Genomic DNA, 27,288 nt, shown 5'->3' on the forward strand with positions numbered 1-27,288 from the left:
TCGAATCCTACGTCAGGGATGGATGTGTGTGATGTCCTTAGGTTAGTTAGGTTTAAGTAGTTCTAAGTACTGGGGACTGATGACCTCAGATGTTAAGTCCCATGGTGCTCAGAGCCATTTGTACCATTTGGTTTTGACTCTTCTTCCCATGTCAGTATTGAAGTCTCCACATATATCGATGTTTTTCTTCATATTAATTCTTAGTAAGTTGGCATTTTTTTTTTTTCAGAAAGATGCTAATCTTGTCACTTGGCGATCTGCACACACAAAACTGTCCAACGCCATCAGTCACTACACCAGTAATTTCAAAATCTTTTTCTCTAGCTATGGATAACCTCACAGCTTTACTGTTGGCAGTCTTTATGGGCTTTCCTGTTTTCTTTTTTTTTAAATGTATAGGAACTCCACCAGTTTCACGTTTACATCTACAGAAGTATATGGATAAGATATAGTTCTTTATTGTCAATTTAGTTATCTGACTTTCAACTAGATCATGATCACTGTTACATAGTATGTCTGGTTGTATTTCACTTGGGACTACTACTGCTTCTAGTTTCTTGGCCTCTGTTACTAAATCCAGTGCAGAACTCATAGCACTAAGTGTGAGAATGAGTTATGCAATGAAACACCTGAAATACAAACTTGGATCAATGATTACAGGTTTTGTTGAGTGAACTGCAAAATCTGTCTGTGCCTGGTGGTCATAACAGAAATGTGTTGAGGTGGCCAGTTACGAAGCAAGCCCAAGGTTTGCAGGCTCACAGGGAGGTGGGACAGTCACGGTTTGAGCCTGTATGTTGTGTATGGGTCTTTGTCTTTTATTTGAGGGAAGAGCAGTACTAGAACAGGAACTAGCAGCCTATTGTTAACTGTATAGGTAACATTTCAGTGAAGAGGTCATCTTTCAAGATGTCCTCCTCACGAGTAAACTGTCTCTACACTGTGAATACTTTCCTTCCAGGGACAGCAATTGATTAAATCGAATGCCTCCAATACCTGCTTGTACGAACCCACCTGAGCACACTTGGGACCTGTTGAGACTTGCAGCACTTCACCACAGGGACCTTCCTGACTCGTCCGACATCCTCAGGAGGGCCGCTCAAGCAGCAATGTCATGAGCACATTTTGCGCAGTATGCCAAGGAGAATCCAAGCACATTGCAAGGCATTAGGTGGAGCAGCATGGTAACCTGACAGACTGTTTTCATTTAATGCATGTGTGCTTTTGAACTCACTGCTTTTATTTTTGCTGTTTCGTCTTTAACTCATGTTATTTTTTATTTATTTCTTCAGGCTTATTCTTTGATTCCCAGCTCCCCTTCAATAAAGGCCTACACATTTTTGTTGATAGGCAGGTGATGAAAACCTTCGAGCCATTTTTGCTATGCGTGTCTAGCTCTCACATCTCAAAGTAGCTTGGTATTATGACACACAAATGTAGCAGATTGAATAATGAGTTTGAAAGGGAGTAACTCAACAGTAACACTGGGTTCTGTTTATTAAATTCATTTATCAATACAGCTGTGTTTGATCAAAATTTATTAACTCTTGCATAATCAATTTTCGGACACAAAAATCCCGCCACTGGGCACGTTTTACCTCACTTGATGGTCGTTCAGTTGGTTGGCGATTGTTGTGCTCTTGGGACACGTGCAGACTTTGGGGTTGATTAGCACTGTACTCTCTAAAAGTGCTCCAGAGTGAGATTTACAAATCCTGAAACTGATTGCATGTGAGTTAATATATTTTCAAAGTACACAACTGTGTTGTCAAATGAGTTTAACAAACATAAAACTGCAGAAATATTCTCTGCAAAACAGATGATATATAATCTGTTGTTACAAAAGTGTATTTAGTCTCAATAAGCAAAATATGCCCTGTGAAACTAACAGGATGTACATGGTATCACTTGCTGGTAGTAGGATTAGCAATTACACAACTGGAATATAAGTATTTAAGAACTCACATATTGCTTTCTTTATTCAACTATGTATGATACAAGGATTATAGCTATACACAGTAAATAACAACTGCAATAGTGATTATGTAAGAATGAAATCAACAAACAAATGTTTTAATAAAAATAACTTGCAGTAATAGTATTAAACAGGAGACTGATATAGGGTACTTCTCATGTACAAATACTTTTATTAATATTAATCATTAATTTTTTGTACAGGAATCTGATACGTTGTTTTATTGTATGATTTTAAAATTAAGAATTTTATATTGTGGATGATATATATTTATAATTGATTGATTCTGTTGATATGAATAACAATTAAATAAAAAACACTATTTAAACAAAATTAATATAATTTCATTAACCTGATATGTAACTTTATATTAATGCTGAATTTAAAATACATTATAAAGTAAATGTTACAAAATGTGAACAACATTTAATACAGACATAATCTCAATGTTATACAATAAAATCTGAGTTTCGCATCAGATAGGACAATGTAAATTTAATACTGATTACTGAGGAACAAAATTGTCCAATACCTCAAAATATTAAATTTACATGATTATATATATATATATATATTATACTGGCTAGTAATGCAAGCATGATTAGTTATTAACCCACTACACTGGCAACTGCAAAATCAGACTTCTCATATGATACAACATTCGATATGACATGTTATATTTAAAATTATTATTTATTGTTATATTTGATTATAAAAATATCAGAAGCTTTTAAAATTATAAGTCACCACTAAATAGTGGTACTAAACAGAAGATATGTATTCTGATTATGCTTCAGAAATACTGAAACCAGTGCAGTTTAGATCATCCCTCATACAGTAGACCAGACTATACGTTAGAGACTGCATTTGACAGGCATCACTCATGAAGATTCCTACTGTCTAGGTGTCACTATTGCATTGCTAGCCAGGTAAAACAGAGTGTGAAGGAAATAGTCATAAGCGCTTCCATTCTGATAAGCAAATATGAACCTTTAATTATGGGAATCACAGGAATCTAAAGCAACTGAAATGTCAATTTACAACCTCATATTAAACTATTTTGCTAAAAATATGTTTTCTACATCACACTGATGCATTTCACGGCAACAACCATATATACATTTCAAGAACTATGAGCAAAATTTACGGCGATCTTCAGAAAGGAAAAATAAAACTGAACAGTGATAGGAGTAAGTACAGACATATTCAATTACATACAGCTTTCCCTAGCCCCTCACAAAATAGTGAATCACCCCCCTTCTCCCCCCTGACCCTACACACACACACACACACACACACACACACACACACACACACACACACACACACACTTCTTCTCTAGACAAATAAATGTTCTAAACATCAAACATTAATAATCAATCGTCAAAAAGTTATATACCTTTATATTCATTATATTTTTATGCATGGGTGGAACAAATATATTCTGTCAAATGCAATGAACAGTAAAACATGCTAAGAGTAACATTTAAATGTTTATAAACATACAGAATGAAATAAACATTTTATGAAAAGGCGAACACTTAGGTAGCACTTGCATTATTTGATGGAAAGACTTGCAATGCTTGGCCTTTTACATAGGTCTGTGTAACAGATCCATTTTTCTTTTCACACCAAAGCAATGATGACTTTCATTCATAATGCTTTGCTTATTAAATAAATTAATTTTACTTTATCTGGTGCACCTTTCGATTTATGCATGTCATGCGATTTTCTACACATTAGCAATGGAAGTCAGATGACAGACAACTATTCAAACACAGAACACACTCTTGTTACTTACAAAAATGATTAACATTAACTACAATGAGTCTATAAAATTTAATTTAACGGTACGAGCTAATAAGTGTTTTTCTCGGAAATATTTTAATGCATTTCAAAAAATATTGGGAGGATAAGTACATCATGAAGACCAAAAGGTTTGACAATATATTGCCGTTTTCTTGTCATTGATAAGGTTCTATATTCTCTTACATATAAAAAACCAGAAGAATGAACAGGAATCACTCTGATAAACTGGAAATAGCAATCCACAGAAAATCATGTCTGATCAGTATGCTTAGCCACAGTGAGCATATTACTTTCATTTGATAAATAATTTAAAACAAAATATTATTCATAAAAACATATATGATATGACTTCTGTTATTTAATCAACTAATGGGGGCTAATGTTTGTACATTTAAAAGATATGGTTCATTCTAAAATTGATATCAACTCCCCACTGATGAATCCCATTATATCTATGTATCAGGCCATATTCTGAAAATTTTGGTGGCACACAAATTTTTAAGTTGTGCACAACAGAGGTGTGCAATATTATCTCACCCCTTGTGTGAATAACAGAAACCTGAAATACACACCGAGGCAGAACAATAAATCAACAAATTGCATCACATTGTTCCAGAAAATGATAAAAAAGAAAGAAAAAAATTATTTTCTTGGACATAATATTTGAACGAAGCAAATAAGGGCAAAGCTAACAATATAATAAATATTCCAGAATGGCATGGGGCAAACACAATAATTACTATATGACAAAAAATACTGAACTTTTGTAGCTACAATACTAATACCCGTCATCAAAATATTAACTCATACTAATGGAGTGTGCAGTTAACTACTTAGGATATTGTACACAAAAACCATGGTTAATTAAAGTTTAGTAATATTAGGTGCGCTGAACAAAAATCAAACTGATGCATTTTGTTAGTTTTGTTGTTCCAATTGATACAGCAGTTCACACCTTTGACAATGGTGATGAATCACAGTATACAATAAATATGCAATTATTATTTAAGCAAGGCTAATGAAGGAAGAAAAAGTTTTGATAACTAAGGTACAAATTAATGTCCAAATTCCAATTTCAAATAGTTACAGAAATATTAACCAATAAAAAGCAGCAAGCAATGAACACATTCTAAGAGAATATTCACAGACAAACAATTCTAAACTTAATTATATTTGTTTCATGAAAAATTAAATGTGAGTTTTAACTAAATGAAACCTCAAACACATTTCTACAACAGCAGGCAAATACCATAATGAATCCCAACACTGGCCACATACATACTTCCTTGACAAAACTGATAAGAAAATGGACAACCCATCCACGCACGAGCACTGTCCCTTTTCCTTGCAAATGTAAGTTGCACAGTGAAGGGGGTAAAAAAGACAACCTAACTGAGAAAGACAAACGATAATAAAAAAATTAAGGAGTGTGGTCATACTGCATCAATAATTCATTATTTTTCAGTATATCTCTATATTCAACAATAACTGATATTTGTGACATAGCAGAAGTGGCTACATGTGAAAATAATGTAACTTAAATACCTTAAGCTATTGCTTTTGCTATTTGTAGTTCCAGATGTATAACTGATATCAAGCAAATATTTCACATATTATACCAAACTTTTTTTTGTAGAGTATACTAGTTTATCAATAAGCAATTAGAACATAAGTTATAATATACAAATTGAACACCATCACTGGTATAATGTAACATTGTGCATATGCAAACTATTTGTGTCAGTGCTACAGATTCTCACACTAAATCCTTTGGAGCATCACTGCTACTGAAGTGGAACAAGCATTGAATGCCAGCAAAATTCACATTAATTTTCAGCTCTTTTAGCACAATAATTTGCTCACACTAAGGATACTTTGTACCGTCAATAAATGGCCTTACATTTCTCTTTCAAATATGCACACCTGCCAAAAGTATAACAACACTGGAAGGTAAAGCTTGTAAAGAACCGATTACTGTACATTGCAATTCAATGGGTTATCAAAAAAGATTAAACTTTTGATTATTGAGCTAGTTATGTCTGAAGAGTAACTGACTGCACAACACAATCTACTGTTTTGAAGTAGACACGAGTAAGTTTCAAAGTTAAAACTTATTTTGTTCACTGTACGGTAACTCTGATTCATGTATCTTATATTCCCACATACTTACATTAGTTTGTGAGAACATAATTATGTCACAACAAAAAGACAGGAGAAAAATTATCATGTGCAGTTTTCTAGCAGCTAGTACGCTTAGGAAAGTGAGTAGTCTTCTTGCTACTGTATCCTTTGTCAACAGAATGCAGTCACTTCTCATACATGTGTTTCAACCATTTCCTTAACACCAATTAATAGGTTTCATGAGATCTGCAACAATGATTGCATCCAACTTATCATCACAGAGTATCATAACTATCTGCTACTTTTACAATAAATATTTTAAAAAATCATCTATGGTTTGTGAGTCAACTTAAAATCATCATCACTTAGCAGGATGTGGCTAAACTTGTCTGAAACAAAGACTATAATATCTTCATTATCCACAATATCTCAGTTATCAGTATCATTCACTCTTATTGCAACTTCTGTACAAAACTTTTGTTTAGATTCATCTGTCTACTACTCATTTCCTCTTAGCTTCTCTTACTTTTAAAAGACAATGGGACGCAATACTTTCATTCTCAAACAATATTGTGAAGACCACATTTCCTCATACTTCAAAATACCTGCAGAGGCTACTGTAATTAAATATACAATTTTGTGCAATTGACACTGAATTTACAAGTACATCAGCTTCAGACCAACAATAAAAACACTAATTTGCCTTTTTCACTGATTGTAAACAATCTGTTTGGTTTATCACCCCCCCCCCCCCACCCCCCCAATCTCCATAATACTGTTTTGTCTTTATGACACATAAGACAGTCATCCTCTGCATTCACCCATCTCACAAATATTACATATACCTATTATTCAACCGTGCAAAGAGACTGCACCATAGCCTTCAATCTTTTAACATTCATTTTCCAGATTTCATATTTTGTCTTTCCCTATAATCTCTTACAACAGTAGTACAATTCTCTACAATAGCAAGTCTTTGGTCAGAGACTGAACTGCTTATCTGAGTCTTCTGCTTGTGTCCGGTGATAACACACTAAAGCAGTATCCAAAATAATGCTAGTTTGCTAGCCATAACAGTATAATCAAAGTTTTGCTGGGTTGACTCAGTAGAAATGATTGTCTAAAAAGTTTTTGAGGATGTGACAATTAAAAGGGTTGTTAAATTACACACTGCATAATATGAGCAATCAACACTACACTTGATCGGCCATAAAACAACACTATTTTTAAATTCAAAAGATGTTTGCTGAAGACATAAACTTTTATAACTTGCGCAAATTTATAAATACTCTGTCTTCTTCATAACACAACAGAGAATATTTCTTAATCTCAGCACTTTTGGTGAATTACAGCACTGGCTATTAGGATTACAAATTAAGACTACAAATATTTCTCTTATGTGTTCATAATTCATTGTAAAATTCCAAAAGATCTACAAGTGCTCAAATTGCAAGACTGACTCCCACACCATGGCCAGCAAGCAGGAGGGAAGGAAATTAATTAAAATGTCTTAATGGAAGCCTGCATGCAAAGATGTATGCTTGCATTCTATCCCAGAGGGAAAAATGATGCTTCATTATTAATAGAAGACCAAACGAACATAAAAAAATTAGTTTCACTGAAAAGACAACAGACAAGATACAAGGTCACTGCAGGTAATCTAAAACAATGTTCGGAAACTTCACAAACAATCTGTGATAATATAACTGGTTTTATCTTATGAAGTATAAACATAACTACCACCTCTGAATTTTACTGCATGATTTTGAAAGAGCAATTAATGCTTTAAATTTTTTTTCCAAAAGTCTATTGTCTAAACAAATCTTCACTTTCTTGCAATACCTCCAAAACTGAACTTAATAAAACTTTCAGTTCCTTAGCAGCTTGTTTTTACGTAAGAAGAAAAAGACTCCAGCACACTAGCACAATACAAAAAGGTAGTTAGCACTAAACTTCTAACTAACAAAAAATTTAATGGTTGCACAATACATGTCACTAACAAATATACTGTAAATGCAACTCTAAAAATGTTTCTAAAATAAAAATATACTTAACATTTAGAACAGTTCCATTAACTGAAACATGCACACACATTCGACATGACCACTGAGTTGTAACTGTGGCACAATACTGTAATTAATTATGGCACATTCAGTTGTAAAGATAAAAGTACTTATTTTGAAGTACAATATGAACAAAATTCACATTGCTTTCAAGCAGCAAGGAAATCAGGCACATTACACACAATATTGCCATTGGAAGGAATCGCCCAGATATGATGGCAGCATATTTATGCCACTTAATATCAGAAACAATTCAAAACTAATAAAGTAAACTTTATTATAATTCATACCAATAAAACATGAACAAGTACTTAGTGGACCTTTGTTCATTCTTAAATGGAACAAAGAACCACTGCAACAGTAACAATTTATTTCCCCAAACACATCAACAGCAACATCTCTTATGGGCACACTATACAAACTATGATTCTTCGCAAAATTTCTGATGAAGAATGTCTTCTTTATGAGTTTAAATAAAATATGATTTTAACACCACTCCCATTCATTTTTGAATGTCACTTAAAAATCACCAGTCATCTCACAATGATTATGACTTTGCCAAATTTCCTTATTTCTTTTAGAACAAAGAATCTTGGAGAGGTTGGTATTTGGCCTGTTTATGAATGAAACACATTTAACTGGCAAGTATGGGCAATAAGTAAATTCTCACACCATAACAATACACTGAGCAAATATGGCCTCCATACGACCATGTGTAGAGAATCACTACGAATCGAGGTCCAAGTTAACGTGAACATCGGAAGAAGCCAGTTTTACCAAAGTCTTCTTGATACGAAGAGCAGAAAGTCGGACATTTGGGTTCTGGTGCCAACATTCCTTGATAAGTTTCCCCATTCCACTCAGTGTCTAAAAAGAAAGTAAGACCTATGAGAACAATGCACTACAATTTCATCTCTCTCTCTCTCTCTCTCTCTCTCTCTCTCTCTCTCTCTCTCTCACACACACACACACACACACACACACACACACTGTAGAAGCAAAATAAAATGTAATTTATTTTCTGTTGACATACAATACCTTTTTTGTTATTTTGTATTATCAGTATGCTCATTAGTGTCAAAATATGTTGGAGATTAAAGGGGAAGAAAATGGGGGCATCACCCAATATTCAAGAACAATGAATCAATGAGGTAAACAAAACAAAACAAAAAATGGAAGTTTTACAAATTGATCTTCCCGTCTTGCGACACTAAAATGATGTGAGAAATACCTAAAAATCAACTCTGTCCATTGTGGCACATTCAGAGTTGGAGCTGTAACGCATGTCTTCACTGTAAGAAACAGCATACAGAATTACTTCAAAACACTACAATAGCCCTGTTGTAGCAGACTCAACTAACAGAAAAGGTATCTACTCTCTTTTTTAGTCATCATTCTTCTGACTAGTTTGCTGTGACTAACCGCAATTTCCTCTCCTGCACCAAACCATCCATCTAAGAGTATCACTTACATCTTGTCCACAATTATTTATTGGATATATTATAATCTTTTTCTTCCAGTTTTTGCCCTAAAGTATCTTGAAAGTTTATCTCTGATATCTTAGAATTTGTCATACGTTTCTTCAACTCAAAAGCAAACTGTCACATTTCAACATAATCTAGGCCTCAGGCTATGCTACAGGTATGTATCTCATCAGGACTAAGGTTTCCTATTCACATCCATTGGCTTTGCCAACTCACAACCAAATTGTTATTTTTCAATCAGTACGCATGCGGCATTCCAAAATGCTGTGCATAAACACGGGATTTTTCCAGAGCTCATACCTTGGACTCCATTGGTGATGGGAAGGAAAGGTCAAATGTCCTAGCTATTCCTTGGGCTGCAGACCATTTGTATAGCCAACAGAAGGATCGTCTTAGTGTACTTACCCTATGGGATAGGGCCAAATTTTGACTGTTACACACTTCCTGCAGTTTACGCAAGGAGCAAATCAGATCATTTATTAATTTACTTTTTTGCATTACATATTGTCTATGGTACGCCTTAAGAAGCTTATAGAGGCACCATTTAGTTCATGGACAGTTCACGAGAAAACTCAAAAAACATGATTTTTGGATTCCACAACTGAGCCACAGATTCAAAGACGGCTGAAATCTTTACAATATATTTGTTAGAGCCTGATTTCAACCAAACATTAAATTTTTCTTGATGTCTTATCTGTTTCCAAGCTACAGATGTTCAAAGTTACCCTAGTTGTACATGTAACATACAGAAGAAAATCTGGTGCGAGGTAAAATTTAAATAATAAATACCAGCAGAAAAGTGCTCATATTTTAACAATACATTCTCTAAGCATTTATCTAGAAGTACCATCTCTCTATTTTCATAAATATTTATTCGTTATTGAGAAAAACTGCAAAAACCTGGTTTTTGGATGCTAAAACTGAGCCACTGGAAGATAGTAGATGGTGACTGTGGTATGGAAAGAGCGAAGGAGACAATGACAGTGTGAGAGAAAGGGAGTGACACAGTGGCAGCGGAACAAAGTTGACAGTGACACAATAGAACTAGGAAGAGGGTGAAGGAGATAGTGCCAGAGGAAGAACATTAAAGAGAAGGAGAAAGTGGAAGTGGGTGAGAACCAGTGGTAATGAGAGACAGAGTCAATGACAATTACAAGAAGGAAGAGAGAGATACTGAAAGTGACAAGAGATAGCAGCAGTGGCAGTAGAAGAGCGCAAGAGGAAGACAGTGGCCGTAAGAGGAGATTGTGATAATAGGACGGTGGGGACTGTGGCTGTGATTCAGGAGACAATGACAACAAGTTTGGCATGAGTAAATGGGAACAGGCAAATGGGAGTAGATGAGTGTGAGCAACTTACAGTGATGGACTAATGTGTGAACACGTTACGGTTAGGGGAACTTGTGAGAGTAAGATGCGAGTTACACATTAAAAACAGTGTGAATATGTTCGGATGCTACAATTTTTAAATGTGCTCAGAACAGTAGAATGAGGCAGCTGGTATCCCACTTTTCAGTCAGAATATTTTAAAACAAGAAGCCTAATAGCCTTGTTTGTGCTCCGATAGGAGCATTTTTCTTCAGATGTAACCTATACCCTGGGCTACACTACGGACCAGACTGTAACTAAAACCTACATAAAAAAGGGGGTATAGGAGGATACACATCAGTGTTTTGTTCCCTTCCCATTTGCACGTGTATGACGTCACACCATAACATTACAGTACCAGTAGGGTAACTTGAAATGTTTTCCATATATTTCTTCCCTTATTCTACAAAGAACTTCCTTATTTCTTATCATTCCACTCAATTTTCAACATCTTTCCATACCAGCCCAACACAAATGCTTTCAATCTCTTGCTCTCCAAAAGGTCATTACAAAGCTAATTTACCAAGGCCAGTATTAATTTCATTTACTATGATCAGTATTTAAAATTGAAAGTGGTTTACTTCTCATTCAAGTACATTGTTATATTTTTTTCACTTGATCACGACGACTCCTATCATACCAAGGGCACAGCACTTGTATAATTCTTCTGACTTTATAGCACCTAGATATAGAGTGGATCAAGTGTGCTGCACAGAATACAGGGAACTGCACCAGTGTCACAGCCAGTTACAGTTGCCAAGCCTGCTATGTAGTGACTGTATACAGGCTGTCCCATTAGGGCCACAAGAAACAGTGCTGCCCGATCTGCACCCAGTCTATGCTCTGCCTTAGCTTCTGACCCGCCTTTGCAAGTAAATGCAGAAATTTTATTACTCACCAGAGGTCCACATTATACACATAGGACCCTATTCGGTGCCAGCCCTGTGCTCCAAGACCACCATCTTTTAATTTACAGGAGTTATGTCACTTTTGCGTAGACATCTGGTGCAACAAATCTCTCAAAACCCAGTATGTTGCTGTGGACAGTGAGTGTTCATCGGAGACAAGGGTAATGTCAAGAGTGCCTGGGGAAGTGTGCTGCTATAGACATAAACGATCTGACAGATACGGTGAGCAGCAATCTACGAATGTCTGCTGGAAGAGAACTTGCTCTAAATGTGGAAAAATGTAATTAATGCAGGTTAGTAGGAAAAACAATCCTGTAAAGTTCAAAAACAGTATTATTGGTGTGCTGCTTAACGCAGTTCTGTCGATTACATACCTAGGTGGAACACTCCAAAGTTACATGAAATAGAACGAGCTTGTAAAGTCGATTGTAGGGAAAATGAATGACAGACTTGGAAAGTGTAGCTCATCTATAAAGGAGACTACATTCAGAACACTTGTGATACCCATTATTAAGAACTGCTCAATTGTTTGGGATCCCCAATGCGTCACATTTACAGAAGACATTCAAGTAATTGGATGCATACTTTTGTATTTCTTATTATATGCTGTTATTCCAGAAGGGGGAAGAGGAGTGGTGGTGGTGGTGGTGGTGGTGGTGGGGATTTGGAACATGTGTTCTTTTCCTGAAACACTACTCAGAAAGTTTAGAGAAACTGCATTTGCAACAGACTGCAAAAGAATTCCACTGCCACCAATATACATCTTGTGTAAGAACACCCAAGGCAAGGTAAGAGAAATTGGGTTCCTACAGGAGCAAATAGGCAGCCATTTGTTCTTTACTCTACTTGTTTACTCTATTTGCAAGTGAAACAGAAAGGGGAATGACTGACTGGTACAAGGCACCTTTCGCCATGCACTGTATGGCGACTTGTGGAGTACTTGTGTAGCTGTAAATACTCATATGCGCATATGGTTAATGAATGAGTGATTTAGTGTTACCAGAGAAGCATTCAGTCACGTAACTGCTATGGAGGCAAATGGAGTTTACTGCTTAAGGACATCTGCACTTCAAGTCTTGCAATCAATGGTACCAACTGAAATTTTGCAACACGGGTCAAAGCTATGCTTTTACAGTCACCTAGACTCTAACGTATCTATTTCTGCACACAAGATAAGCATTCTTCTGTTAATAAGGACAAACTTTTCAGTCTTCTCATGAAATGTCTCCCCCGTGTTAAACAGTTGTACAGTGATCTCACTGACATTATCTCACACACTCCCCAGTTGATGGGGATGTTATCAGATAAATTATGTGTGGTCAGTGAGATGTGATGACTGAACACAATTAACAATGTGGATACCAGAGTACTGAATGTCTAACCATTTTCTTAAATGGAACATATGGTGTCTCTCTCCAGCTACCATTTCCCATTCAACAGAACATAAATCTCATCATGGAGCCATAAACACATTAGGAATCTCAAAGAGGACTGGACTGATGGCACATCCTTGGTTTTTTTTTTTCAGGCAACATTAGTGCCACTGTACAACATTATGTGATCAAAAGTATCCAGACACCCCAAAAAAACATACATTTTAACATTAGGTGCATTGTGCTGCCACCTGCTGCCAGGTACTCCGCATCAGCGACCTCAGTAGTTATTAGACATTGTGAGAAAACAGAGTAGGGTGCTCTGCGGAACTCACGAACTTCGAATGTGGTCAGGTGATTGGGTGTCAATTGTGTCATATGTCTGTATGCAAGATTTCCAAACTCCTAAACATCCCTAGGTCCACTGTTTTCAATGTGATAGTGAAATGGACACATGAAGGGACATGTACAGCACAAAAGCGCGCACGCCAACCTCTTCTGTTGACTGACAGAGACTGCCAACAGTTGAAGAGGGTCATAATGTGTAACAGGCAGACATCTGCAAGTACTACGACAGTTAGGCAGGAGGTGAGAAAACTTAGATTTCATGGTGGAGGAGTTGCTCATAAGCCACACATCACGCCGGTAAATGCCAAATGATGCCTCACTTAGTGTAAGGAGCGTAAACATTGAATGACTGAACAGTGGAAAAATGTTGTGTGGAGTGACGAATCACGGCACACGATGTGGCGATCCGATGCAGGGTGTGGGTACGGGGAATGCCTGGTGAAACTTCATCTGCCAGCATGTGTAGTGCCAACAGTAAAATTCGGAGGCGGTAGTGTTATGGTGTGGTCATTTTTCATGAAGGGTCTTGCACCCCTTGTTGTTTTGCATGGCACTATCACAGCAAAGGCCTACATTGATGTTTTAAGCACCTTCTTGCTTCCCTCTGTTGAAGAGAAATTCGGGGATGGTGACTGCATCTTTCAACATGATCGAGCACCTGTTCATACTGCACAGCCTGTGGCGGAGTGGTTACATCACAATAACATGCCTGTAATGGACTGGCCTGCACGGAGTCCTGACCTGAATCCTATACAATACCTTTGGGATGTTTTGGAACGCCGACTTCATGACAGGCCTCACCTACTGACATTGATACCTCTCCTCAGTGTAGCACTGCCATTCCCTAAGAACCCTTCTAGCACCTCACTGAACATATGCCTGCGAGAGTGGAAGCTGTCATCAAGGCTAAGGGTGGGCCAATACCATACTGAATTCCAGCATTACCGATGGAGGGTGCTACGAACTTGTAAGTCATTTTCAGCCAGGTGTCCATATACTTTTGATCACATAGTACATATACATACTTTTGTTCTAAGACCTTCAACATTTCACTGTAAAAATATTTCTTTTATACATATGACAACAGTGTGGAAGAGTTCCACAAACAGTTCAAAGTGACACACTCAAGGTCAGTAAGAATTCCTCTCTTGAAAGTATTTGAAAAGGTGAGCAATGTAATGAATAGAAAGGAGTATACTGCAATGGATACTCCAATGGATAATACACATAGGTAAAAAATAGACGACGATGTGTGTGTGTGTGTGTGTGTGTGTGTGTGTGTGTGTGAGAGAGAGAGAGAGAGAGAGAGAGAGAGAGAGAGAGAGAGAGAGAGAGAGGTTGGATGAAAGGTAAGAAGTTGGTAAGGTACAATAAAACAATGAACTATAATCAAACTAAGAATAGGTAAGTTAACCAAGATGAGGTATCATGATTTCAGAATGATCACACAAGGGACACATTCAGCCAAGTCTTCACTCCTGTACTGCAAGTATGCTTTTTGTCAATCATTCTTCATGTAAGCTTACTTGCAATACCATTACTGTTGACTACTAAGCAGTCTTTGCACGTGGCTGACTACTCTTATACAGTAATATAATTATATTGGAGTCAGCTTCACATGGTGAGAAAAGAATGTAAGAGACAATTTTAACAATAAGCACAGTCCTGAGGGTAAGAGTTCTAGATATTGCAATAAGTTTACTCACAGCATTCGAAGCCCATCGATTGGGCACAATGGGGCGCTGCTGATCCACACACACCACCTTCTTCATATCTTCAAAACTGGGATCACTTGGCACTAGGTCATAAAATGGAGGTTTATAGTCCTCTGCTATACCATTTGACACTGTTCGTCGGCAGACCTCCCATAGAACAAGACCAAATGCATAAATGTCCACACGCTTGTAAGATTCGAAACAATCCAAGTTGATCCTGGAACAGAGGATATCAAAGATGTGTCACTGTTTTACTTTTATAATGAGCTGTGAGTAAAATGGGTAAATTTTGGGACTTACGATTCATCTAAAACTTCAGGACTCATGTATCGCTTGGTTCCAACACGAGGGTTGGAGCCTACATCCATCTTTCCTGTCGACTGAACGTGGGTTACAGCCAACCCAAAATCTGCTATCACACAGGAGCCATTCAGTTTAACGAGAATGTTCTTGCTCTTTATATCTCGATGGGCAATGGCTGGTTTTCCCTGTAATTTGATATGTAAGGAAAAAATTATATCATTTTCTGTCTGACTCATATAGATAAACATACAAAGACTGAACTACTCAAAGGTGTTGACAAATAATTCCTTCCATCACATGCTAATTTATCACATAAAACAAAGTTTGTCATTAATATTATGTCACCTACTAGCAATCAGACCATTTACGTATAAATTCACTTCTGATTCTCATTAGCCTGGACATTCGGAATATTTACTGCACAATAGCTGGACAAAATAATACAAATTTTGATCTGATATGCTGCAAGGCCAACTCTGACACCTAAATATGTGAGAATCTTCTTATGGGTTGATGTACAGTAAAACTTTGTTTATACGTTTTTCAACAGACTACAGAAAAAAACGTGTGCTATGAAATATAGCACCATTATATCAAATTAATTGGCAAACACAAATGAGAAATCCAGTAAATAAGAAGCAACATTCTACAAAACGTTATATAGGTTTACTAGGTACAATACTTAACAAAGATATAAAGAAAAATGTAAACCTCTACACAGAAGAAAACGTCATTTCGTAAAAAAGTCTGCAATTTTTGCTTGTTTTTTTCTTTGACGCAGCAATAGCATACACTGTACCCTTAAAATGGCATAACTCTATCATTATTTTATCAGAAACATTGTGGTGTGTCACAATTTGTGTAATTACTTCTAACGCATTTACTGCAGCGTTAAATGTCACAGAGGAATGCTGAGGCTCTTCTGTATCATCCTCATTGTCAGTTTCTTCTTCATCCAGCTTGTGCGATGCACACTGAACTATCTCAGCAATAGTCATGGATTATGTAGTCAAGAGGTCTTTATCAATGTTCATGTAATCCTCAAATGATGCCTGCCCTTCAAGTCTATTCCATTTTTCATCATTAGCTGAAATATCATCAGTATATCCTGGCCATACTTCACGGATAAATTTGGGATTTTTTTATAGCTCTCACTTTTTATTCTGTTTTTGTATTTGGAATGTTGTAAGCTACACAGTGCTTCATCTGCGTCAAATATTTCTAACAATTTCGTTATATATGCGACACACCATGTAAATTTGGGAGTCATATTGATAAACATTGTGTGTCAGAGATACTAGCACTCCAGGTGGTCGATTTCTCCATGCAGCAAACATAAGACAAATGCTTCCTTTCATCAAATGTAAGGCGAGGCACTAGATTTGATCAAAGAAAATTTGACCAATGTCTAACTATTGACCTTACCAATTCACTTCCCGGCAACCCACTTTGAAACACTGCAACATAACTTGTGCACACTGAGGATATTTCGGCAGGACACACACCCACAAAAAAAGTATAAGTAAGAAAAACATATAAATGAAGTTTTACTATATATAAATGATGATCGAGGGGATTTTCTTTTCATTTGTCAAAAAAGGAAATGAATCTTCAGAGAAGCAGGATCATGGCTACAGGCCTTTAATTGTTTTCCAATGTAAACTGAAATCGCAAAATGATATAAAAAACCAGTGAATGAGAAATCTACAACACTGAATTTCATTCTCATGCTAGTAAAATCAAACCTGGGTTTATGCAGTCAAGCGGTGGCATTATCATTCCCTGCTGGGAACAAAGTCAATTCTACTAAATGAACTTGTTCACCTAAAATGACTTCTTAGGCAGTAATTTTCATACATCCCTTGACCATTACAGAACCACTGCCAGGCTACAAAGTTGCTAACCACTCCTGCTGTTCTCTCCATGTAAACATACGAAAAAACAGTGTAAATAGATCATATAGACCATATTATGTTTCCGCTGGCCAACATTACAGGTTTTCTGATTTTTGAACCATGAGGGCTCTTCTCTAGATTCATTTGCTTTGAAAACAACAGTCCTACTTGGAATTTGTTGTTACTGTAGTTCACACGAGTGTTCTGTGGATATGTACTGAGCTCGACAATAACTATCCTGTTTATTTTCTGCTTGCATTCGGTAGAGGACACTCCCTTTTGTATTTTGCATGATATGCTGTTAAAAAACTGTTGTTGTTGTTGTCTTCAGTCCTGAGACTGGTTTGATGCAGCTCTCCATGCTACTCTATCCTGTGCAAGCTGCTTCATCTCCCAGTACCTACTGCAACCTACATCCTTCTGAATCCGCTTAGTGTACTCATCTCTCGGTCTCCCTCTAGGATTTTTACCCTCCACACTGCCCTCCAATGCTAAATTCGTGATCCCTTGATGCCTCAAAACATGTCCTACCAACCAATCCCTTCTTCTAGTCAAATTGTGCCACAAACTTCTCTTCTCCCCAATCCTGTTCAATACTTCCTCATTAGTTACGTGATCTATCCACCTTATCTTCAGTATTCTTCTGTGGCACCACATTTCGAAAGCTTCTATTCTCTTCTTGTCCAAACTAGTTATCGTCCATGTTTCACTTCCATACATGGCTACACTCCAAACAAATATTTTCAGAAACGACTTCCTGATACATAAATCTATACTCAATGTTAACAAATTTCTCTTCTTCAGAAACGCTTTCCTTGCCATTGCCAGTCTACACTTTATATCCTCTCTACTTCGACTATCATCAGTTATTTTACTTCCTAAATAGCAAAACTCCTTTACTACTTTAAGTGTCTCATTTCCTAATCTAATTCCCTCAGCATCACCCAATTTAATTTGACTACATTCCATTATCCTCGTTTTGTTTTTGTTAATGTTCATCTTATATCGTCCTTTCAAGACACTGTCCATTCCGTTCAACTGCTCTTCCAAGTCCTTTGCCGTCTCTGACAGAATTACAATGTCATCGGCGAACCTCAAAGTTTTTATTTCGTCTCCATGAATTTTAATACCTACTCCAAATTTTTCTTTTGTTTCCTTTACTGCTTGCTCAATATACAGATTGAATAACATCGGGGAGAGGCTACAACCCTGTCTCACTCCTTTCCCAACCACTGCTTCCCTTTCATGCCCCTCGACTCTTATGACTGCCATCTGGTTTCTATACAAATTGTAAATAGCCTTTCGCTCCCTGTATTTTAACCCTGTCACCTTTAGAATTTGAAAAAGAGTATTCCAGTCAACATTGTCAAAAGCTTTCTCTAAGTCTACAAATGCTAGAAACGTAGGTTTGCCTTTTCTTAATCTTTCTTCTAAGAGAAGTCGTAATGTCAGTATTGCCTCACGTGTTCCAACATTTCGACGGAATCCAAACTGATCCTCCCCGAGGTCCGCATCTACCAGTTTTTCCATTCGTCTGTAAAGAATTCGCGTTAGTATTTTGCAGCCGTGGCTTATTAAACTGATAGTTCGGTAATTTTCACATCTGTCAGCACCTGCTTTTTTTGGGATTGGAATTATTATATTCTTCTTGAAGTCTGAGGGTATTTCGCCTGTCTCATACATCTTGCTTATCAGCTGGTAGAGTTTTGTCATGACTGGCTCTCCCAAGGCCATCAGTAGTTCTAATGGAATGTTGTCTACTCCGGGGGCCTTGTTTCGACTCAGGTCTTTCAGTGCTCTGTCAAACTCTTCACGCAGTATCGTATCTCCCATTTCGTCTTCATCTACATCCTCTTCCATTTCCATAATATTGTCCTCAAGTACATCGCCCTTGTATAAACCTTCTATATACTCCTTCCACCTTTCTGCCTTCCCTTCTTTGCTTAGAACTGGGTTGCCATCTGAGCTCTTGATATTCATACACGTGGTTCTCTTCTCTCCAAAGGACTCTTTAATTTTCCTGTAGGCAGTATCTATCTTACCCCTAGTGAGATAAGCTTCTACATCCTTACATTTGTCCTCTAGCCATCCCTGCTTAGCCATTTTGCACTTCCTGTCGATCTCATTTTTGAGACGTTTGTATTCCTTTTTGCCTGCTTCATTTACTGCATTTTTATATTTTCTCCTTTTATCAATTAAGTTCAATATTTCTTCTGTTACCCAAGGATTTCTAGCAGCCCTCGTCTTTGTACCTACTTTATCCTCTGCTGCCTTCACTACTTCATCCCTCAGAGCTACCCATTCTTCTTCTACTGTATTTCTTTCCCCTATTCCTGTCAACTGTTCCCTTATGCTCTCCCTGAAACTCTGTACAATCTCTGGTTCTTTCAGTATATCCAGGTCCCATCTCCTTAATTTCCCACATTTTTGCAGTTTCTTCAGTTTTAATCTACAGGTCATAACCAATAGATTGTGGTCAGAGTCCACATCTGCCCCTGGAAATGTCTTACAACTTAAAACCTGGTTCCTAAATTTCTGTCTTACCATTATATAATCTATCTGATACCTTTTAGTATCTCCAGGGTTCTTCCACGTAATACAACCTTCTTTCATGATTCTTGAACCAAGTGTTAGCTATGATTAAGTTGTGCTCTGTGCAAAATTCTACCAGGCGGCTTCCTCTTTCATTTCTTACCCCCAATCCATATTCACCTACTATGTTTCCTTCTCTCCCTTTTCCTACACTCGAATTCCAGTCACCCATTACTATTAAATTTTCGTCTCCCTTCACTATCTGAATAATTTCTTTTATTTCATCGTATATTTCTTCAATTTCTTCGTCATCTGCAGAGCTGGTTGGCATATAAACTTGTACTACTGTAGTAGGTGTGGGCTTCGTATCTATCTTAGCCACAATAATGCGTTCACTATGCTGTTTGTAGTAGCTTACCCACATTCCTATTTTCCTATTCATTATTAAACCTACTCCTGCATTACCCCTATTTGATTTTGTGTTTATAACCCTGTAGTCACCTGACCAGAAGTCTTGTTCCTCCTGCCACCGAACTTCACTAATTCCCACTATATCTAACTTTAACCTATCCATTTCTCTGTTTAAATTTTCTAACCTACCTGCCCGATTAAGGGATCTGACATTCCACGCTCTGATCCGTAGAACGCCAGTTTTCTTTCTCCTGATAACGACATCCTCCTGAGTAGTCCCCGCCCGGAGATCCGAATGGGGGACTATTTTACCTCCGGAATATTTTACCCAAGAGGATGCCATCATCATTTAATCATACAGTAAAGCTGCATGTCCTCGGGAAAAATTACGGCTGTAGTTTCCCCTTGCTTTCAGCCGTTCGCAGTACCAGCACAGCAAGGCCGTTTTGGTTAATGTTGCAAGGCCAGATCAGTCAATCATCCAGACTGTTGCCCCTGCAACTACTGAAAAGGCTGCTGCCCCTCTTCAGGAACCACACGTTTGTCTGGCCTCTCAACAGATACCCCTCCGTTGTGGCTGCACCTACGGTACGGCCATCTGTATCGCTGAGGCACGCAAGCCTCCCCACCAACGGCAAGGTCCATGGTTCATGGGGGTAGGGTTAAAAAACTAGCGTTCAGGAAACTTTTAACAGATCTGACATTACTGTCATGGTGCCCGTACTAAGTGGACATCGACAATTTGCTCCAGAAAAATTTCCCAGATATTGCAATACAAATGACTACATTAATGCTTTCCCAGTGAGTAAGGTAGCAAATGTCAGAAATGTGGTGCCTATTTCGTTCAAAACAAGCACCTTGTGTATGATGAATTATCCACCAATATTATAGCAACACCTGCAAACAGATTCCATACAATGACACTAGCCATCCAAATAGTGCATCACATTAGGAAATCATAATGAGAATACATCCAATGCAAGTAATTAGAAAACTATTCCACGAGGACTGTTGCAAATGTACAAAGAAGCAAATATAAGACAAAAATTACAACACATCGTTTTAATCGAGATTTTTTTAAAATTTCTTCATGTTTTAAAACAAGCCTTTGGTTTAATATTGTTGTTACATTGCTAGTTTAAAAGTATAATGATTTCACTTTCAAACATATTGCAAAAAATATTCAAAAATATCTGCTAATAACTTTCTGTCTTTTCCTCCCACACATACAACTGCAACACAATGACTTCACTATGTGAACTACTGTATATATTCAACTGCTGCATATCCAAGTTACACTCAAAAAATAGAAACATTTATTTTTGTAATCTTTAGTGAGATTTACAAGTTTCATAAATACACATGCCATAAAACCCACAAGAAAAAACTAATTAACTGCAACAGCACAAGCAAATTGTGAATAATAATATAAATAAAGTTAATTTCACAAGAGGTTAACTCATTTTTATCACTACCGAACACGCACTTAAGTTGCTGTGTCCTACTGTGCATTGTTACCTGAGTTCCAAAAATTTCTGTGTGGAGATGAACCAATCCATTAATGGCAGAAAGACAAATTTTCATCATCTGATGATGAGTTAGTGTAGTGCGGTTTAGGTGATCATAAAGTGAACCCAAGGGATGGTAGTGCGTCACCAGCCAAAGTTGAGTACAAGAGTTCCTTGAAGTCATATCTGATCCTATGTAGCCAAGAATATTCTCATGTCGCAAAAGGACAGTGCTGGAACAAACACACAATGGTTTTTGAGACAAAAACATTGCAAATAGTAAAAGTACAGTCACAGAATAACAAAAATATCACAGTTCGTTATTTGCATGATGTGAAACATCGGTTTAAAAACACATTTTTTTCTGTACAGATAGACTTCTGCATGAGTTTAGTCCATATTTAAAAAATTAAACTTAATTCTATATATAACCACATAGAAAACCACAGGTAATTACATTCATTCACACATCATGTTCTTTAAGTCCCACCATGAAGGAGAACCTTCAAGGGTATGGAACTCGTCAAGTTGTATATTAATAGGCAGAAAGAATCATTGCTGGGTACTTCTGCGTACTACACTAAAAACAAATTACGACTACTGCTAATCGACCCACACTGAGAACTATGGTAATTATTTCTCAATTACTTTATACATGCACGGTAGGGGAAAAGACAGTTACTTTGCAGAAAACTACTGCTGTTTTTATCAAATATTAAAAAAAAAAACATTTATGTAACTTTACAAAGGCAAATATCAGCTGTCTATATACAGGCAAAGTCATCATCTGTTTAATACAAATGCTAGAGTTACACAGAACTTAAATCTATGAATCTCAATGTTAGATAAATTGTAGGAGTGGCTAATGAAATTTTTTCTTTTTCTTTTCCTTTGTTATAAATTTTTGCATCTGACTATAAAACTCCATTCTGAACCTTACAAGAGGTATGAAGAGTCTCTGTTCACCCTTGTTATTAACCATAAATACCATTAGGAAGAATATGTACCGATGCTCAATTCTAAGAATCCGTAGTTCTCTCAAGACACTTCCAGAAGATGTTTCATTATCAACTTCACAGGCTTCTGCACACTAAATCTTATTCTCACCTTTGCTGCATCGTCCAGAAGATAATGCCATAGAATAGAATTGTATGGAGTGAAAGCATGCATCAAATGTTACCAACACTGATGCAGATCAACACAATGTGGGAGACTTCTATGGGCAAAGCAGGCAGAACTGAGCTTTTTGGTCACCTTATCAGCACGCCAATGCCATCTCTGTCTACTATCTACCTGGATAGAGCTCCACGGGCACGCGCGCGCCGCCCCCCCCCCCCCCCCCCACACACACACAAAGCATGACATGTTCAGAAAGTCCCTAAAAAACAGAAATAGATGTAGAGTAGATAGGATTTTAGTTTATGTAAGAAGCTATTTTTATAATCTATTAAACTTTTCATGCAACTAGATAAGTGGCCAAACATTTTTAGAGGTAAATCATTCATTCATTTCTCTTCCAAACCAACAGAATTATTAATCTTATTTTACAACCATTATTATTTCTAATAAACTCCAGAATATTTATTTTAAGCCATATTTACATTGATCAGCCAGTACATTATGACCATTGACCTACTATCGATATAAACCCCTCCAGGCGACAGCAGTGTCATCCGGCGAGGAATGACTAATAGTCGCACACATGCACAATGAATGTAGTATCAGTGAGTGTGCTGTCTGTGTGGAGAATGGGAAAGGTACACAATCTATCTGAGTTTGACAGAGGGCAGATTGTGATGGCCCAAAGGCTCAGCACGAGCATTTCAGAAATTGCAAATTTTGGGGTTGGGAGGCCACTCTTCAGAGATATTGGATGTTGTAGGCTGGGCAAGCCAGTAAAACATGACAGGCAGCGAACTGTGGTGGAACTAATATCAGATTTTAATGCTTGGCAGAGAACAAGCACACCAGCACCACACTGCTCCCTCTAGTTGCCAGAAGCTATCCCAGATAAAATACTGTTTCATTTAAGAGCTTTAGAGTGTCAATGCTTCTAAGTCATACATCAGCACTTTTCACTTTGTTGTTGTTGTTGTTGTTGTTGTTGTTGTCTTCAGTCCTGAGACTGGTTTGATGCAGCTCTCCATGCTACTCTATCCTGTGCAAGCTTCTTGATCTCCCAGTACCTACTGCAACCTACATCCTTCTGAATCTGCTTAGTGTATTCATCTCTTGGTCGCCCACTACGATTTTTACCCTCCATGCTGCCCTCCAATGCTAAATTTGTGATCCCTTGATGCCTCAAAACATGTCCTACCAACCGATCCCTTCTTCTAGTCAAGTTGTGCCACAAACTTCTCTTCTCCCCAATCCTATTCAGTACCTCCTCATTAGTTACGTGATCTATCCACCTTATCTTCAGCATTCTTCTGTAGCACCACATTTTGAAAGCTTCTATTCTCTTCTTGTCCAAACTAGTTATCGTCCATGTTTCACTTCCATACATGGCTACACTCCAAACAAATACTTTCAGAAATGACTTCCTGATACATAAATCTATATTCGATGTTAAGAACTTTCTCTTCTTCAGAAACGCTTTCCTTGCCATTGCCAGTCTACATTTTATATCCTCTCTACTTCGACCATCATCAGTTATTTTACTTCCTAAATAGCAAAACTCCTTTACTACTTTAAGTGTCTCATTTCCTAATCTAATTCCCTCAGCATCACCCGATTTAATTTGACTGCATTCCATTATCCTCGTTTTGCTTTTGTTGATGTTCATCTTATATCCTCCTTTCAAGACACTGTCCATTCCGTTCAACTGCTCTTCCAAGTCCTTCGCCGTCTCTGACAGAATTACAATGTCATCAAAGTTTTTACTTCTTCTCCATGAATTTTAATACCTACTCCAAATTTTTCTTTTGTTTCCTTTACTGCTTGCTCAATGTACAGATTGAATAACATTGGGGAGAGGCTACAACCCTGTCTCACTCCTTTCCCAAACACTGCTTCCCTTTCATGCCCCTCGACTCTTATGAATGCCATCTGGTTTCTGTACAAATTGTAAATAGCCTTTCGCTCCCTGTATTTTATCCCTGCCACCTTCAGAATTTGAAATAGAGTATTCCAGTCAACATTGTCAAAAGCTTTCTCTAAGTCTACAAATGCTAGAAACGTAGGTTTGCCTTTTCTTAATCTTTCTTCTAAGATAAGTCGTAAGGTCAGTATCACCTCACGTGTTCCAACATTTCTACGGATTCCAACTGATCTTCCCCGAGGTCAGCTTCTACTAGTTTTTCCATTCGTCTGTAAAGAATTCGCTTTAGTATTTTGCAGCTGTGACTTATTAAACTGACAGTTCGGTAATTTTCACATCTATCAACACCTGCTTTCTTTGGGATTGGAATTATAATATTCTTCTTGAAGTCTGAGGGTATTTCGCCTGTCTCATACATCTTGCTCACCAGCTGGTAGAGTTTTGTCATGACTGGCTCTCCCAAGGCCGTCAGCAGTTCTAATGGAATGTTGTCTACTCCGGGGGCCTTGATTCGACTCAGGTCCATCAGTGCTCTCTCAAACTCTTCACGCAGTATCTTATCTCCCATTTCGTCTTCATCTACATCCTCTTCCATTTCCATAATATTGTCCTCAAGTACATCGCCCTTGTATAAACCTTCTATATACTCTTTCCACCTTTCTGCCTTCCCTTCTTTGCTTAGAACTGGGTTTCCATCTGAGCTCTTGATATTCATACACATGGTTCTCTTCTCTCCAAAGGTCTCTTTTAATTTTCCTGTAGGCAGTATCTATCTTACCCCTAGTGAGATAAGCTTCTACATCCTTACATTTGTCCTCTAGCCATCCCTGCTTAGCCATTTTGCACTTCCTGTCGATCTCATTTTTGAGACGTTTGTATTCCTTTTTGCCTGCTTCATTTACGGCATTTTTATATTTTCTCCTTTCATCAATTAAATTCAATATTTCTTCTGTTACCCAAGGTTTTCTAGCAGCCCTCGTCTTTTTACCTACTTTGTCCTCTGCTGCCTTCACGACTGCATCCCTCAGAGCTACCCATTCTTCTTCTACTGTGTTTCTTTCCCCCATTTGTGTCAATTGTTCCCTTATGCTCTCCTTGAAACTCTGTACAACCTCTGGTTCTTTCAGCTTATCCAGATCCCATGTCCTTAAATTCCCACGTTTTTGCAGTTTCTTCAGTTTTAACCTACAGGTCATAACCAATAGATTGTGGTCAGAGTCCACATCTGCCCCTGGAAATGTCCTACAATTTAAAACCTGATTCCTAAATCTCTGCCTTACCATTATATAATCTATTTGATACCTTTTAGTATCTCCAGGATTCTTCCATGTATACAACCTTCTTTTATGATTCTTCAACCAAATGTTAGCTATGATTAAGTTATGCTTTGTGCAAAATTCTACCAGACGGCTTCCTCTTTCATTTCTTAGCCCCAATCCATAATCACCTACTATATTTCCTTCTCTCCCTTTTCCTACTGATGAATTCCAGTCACCCATGACTATTAAATTTTCGTCTCCCTTCACTACCTGAATAATTTCTTTTATCTAATCATACATTTCATCAATTTCTTCATCATCTGCGGAGCTAGTTGACATATAAACTTGTACTACTTTAGTAGGCATGGGCTTTGTGTCTATCTTGGCCACAATAATGCGTTCACTATGCTGTTTGTAGTAGCTTATCCGCACTCCTATTTTTTTATTCATTATTAAACCTACTCCTGCATTACCCCTATTTGATTTTGTATTTATAACCCTGTATTCACCTGACCAAAAGTCTTGTTCCTCCTGCCACTGAACTTCACTAATTCCCACTATATCGAACTTTAACCTATCCATTTCCCTTTTTAAATTTTCTAACCTACCTGCCTGATTAAGGGATCTGACATTCCACGCTCCGATCCGTAGAACGCCAGTTTTCTTTCTCCTAATAACGACGTCCTCTTGGGTAGTCTCCGCCCTGAGATCCGAATGGTGACTATTACCTCCAGAATATTTTACCCAACAGGATGCCATCATCATTTAATCATACAGTAAAGCTGCATGTCCTCGGGAAAAATTACGGCTGTAGTTTCTCCTTGCTTTCAGCCGTTCGCAGTACCAGCACAGCAAGGCCGTTTTGGTTAATGTTGCAAGGCCAGATCAGTCAATCATCCAGACTGTTGCCCCTGCAACTACTGAAAAGGCTGCTGCCCCCCTTCAGGAACCACATGTTTGTCTGGCCTCTCAACAGATACCCTTCCGTTGTGGTTGCACCTACGGTACGGCCATCTGTATCGCTGAGGCACGCAAGCCTCCCCACCAACGTCAAGGTCCATGGTTCATGGGGGGCTTTTCACTTTATGTATCTGAATTTGAATATTTTCAATAAAGCAAAAACTGTGTCGGCTTTACCCCAATGAACTCTTACAGGTAGGGAGGGCTATTTCTTTGT

At 37.6% G+C, this 27,288-nt stretch overlaps 1 protein-coding gene across 1 annotated transcript in view; it reads right to left on the reverse strand.

The window, feature by feature from the left end:
* Nucleotides 1-1,944: 1,944 nt before the first annotated feature.
* LOC126278031 (activin receptor type-1) overlaps nt 1,945-27,288 on the reverse strand; it is a 97,283-nt gene continuing 71,939 nt past the window's right edge. The window contains exons 6-9 of the mRNA XM_049977765.1: nt 21,823-22,045; nt 15,464-15,651; nt 15,155-15,380; nt 1,945-8,835 (exon numbers count right to left, since the gene is read on the reverse strand). Coding sequence (XP_049833722.1) covers nt 8,695-8,835; nt 15,155-15,380; nt 15,464-15,651; nt 21,823-22,045 — 778 coding nt within the window. The 3' untranslated portion in view covers nt 1,945-8,694. The remainder of the gene's footprint in view (nt 8,836-15,154; nt 15,381-15,463; nt 15,652-21,822; nt 22,046-27,288) is intronic.

Source organism: Schistocerca gregaria, chromosome 6, assembly GCF_023897955.1.
Source record: "Schistocerca gregaria isolate iqSchGreg1 chromosome 6, iqSchGreg1.2, whole genome shotgun sequence".
NCBI classification, from domain to species: domain Eukaryota; kingdom Metazoa; phylum Arthropoda; class Insecta; order Orthoptera; family Acrididae; genus Schistocerca; species Schistocerca gregaria.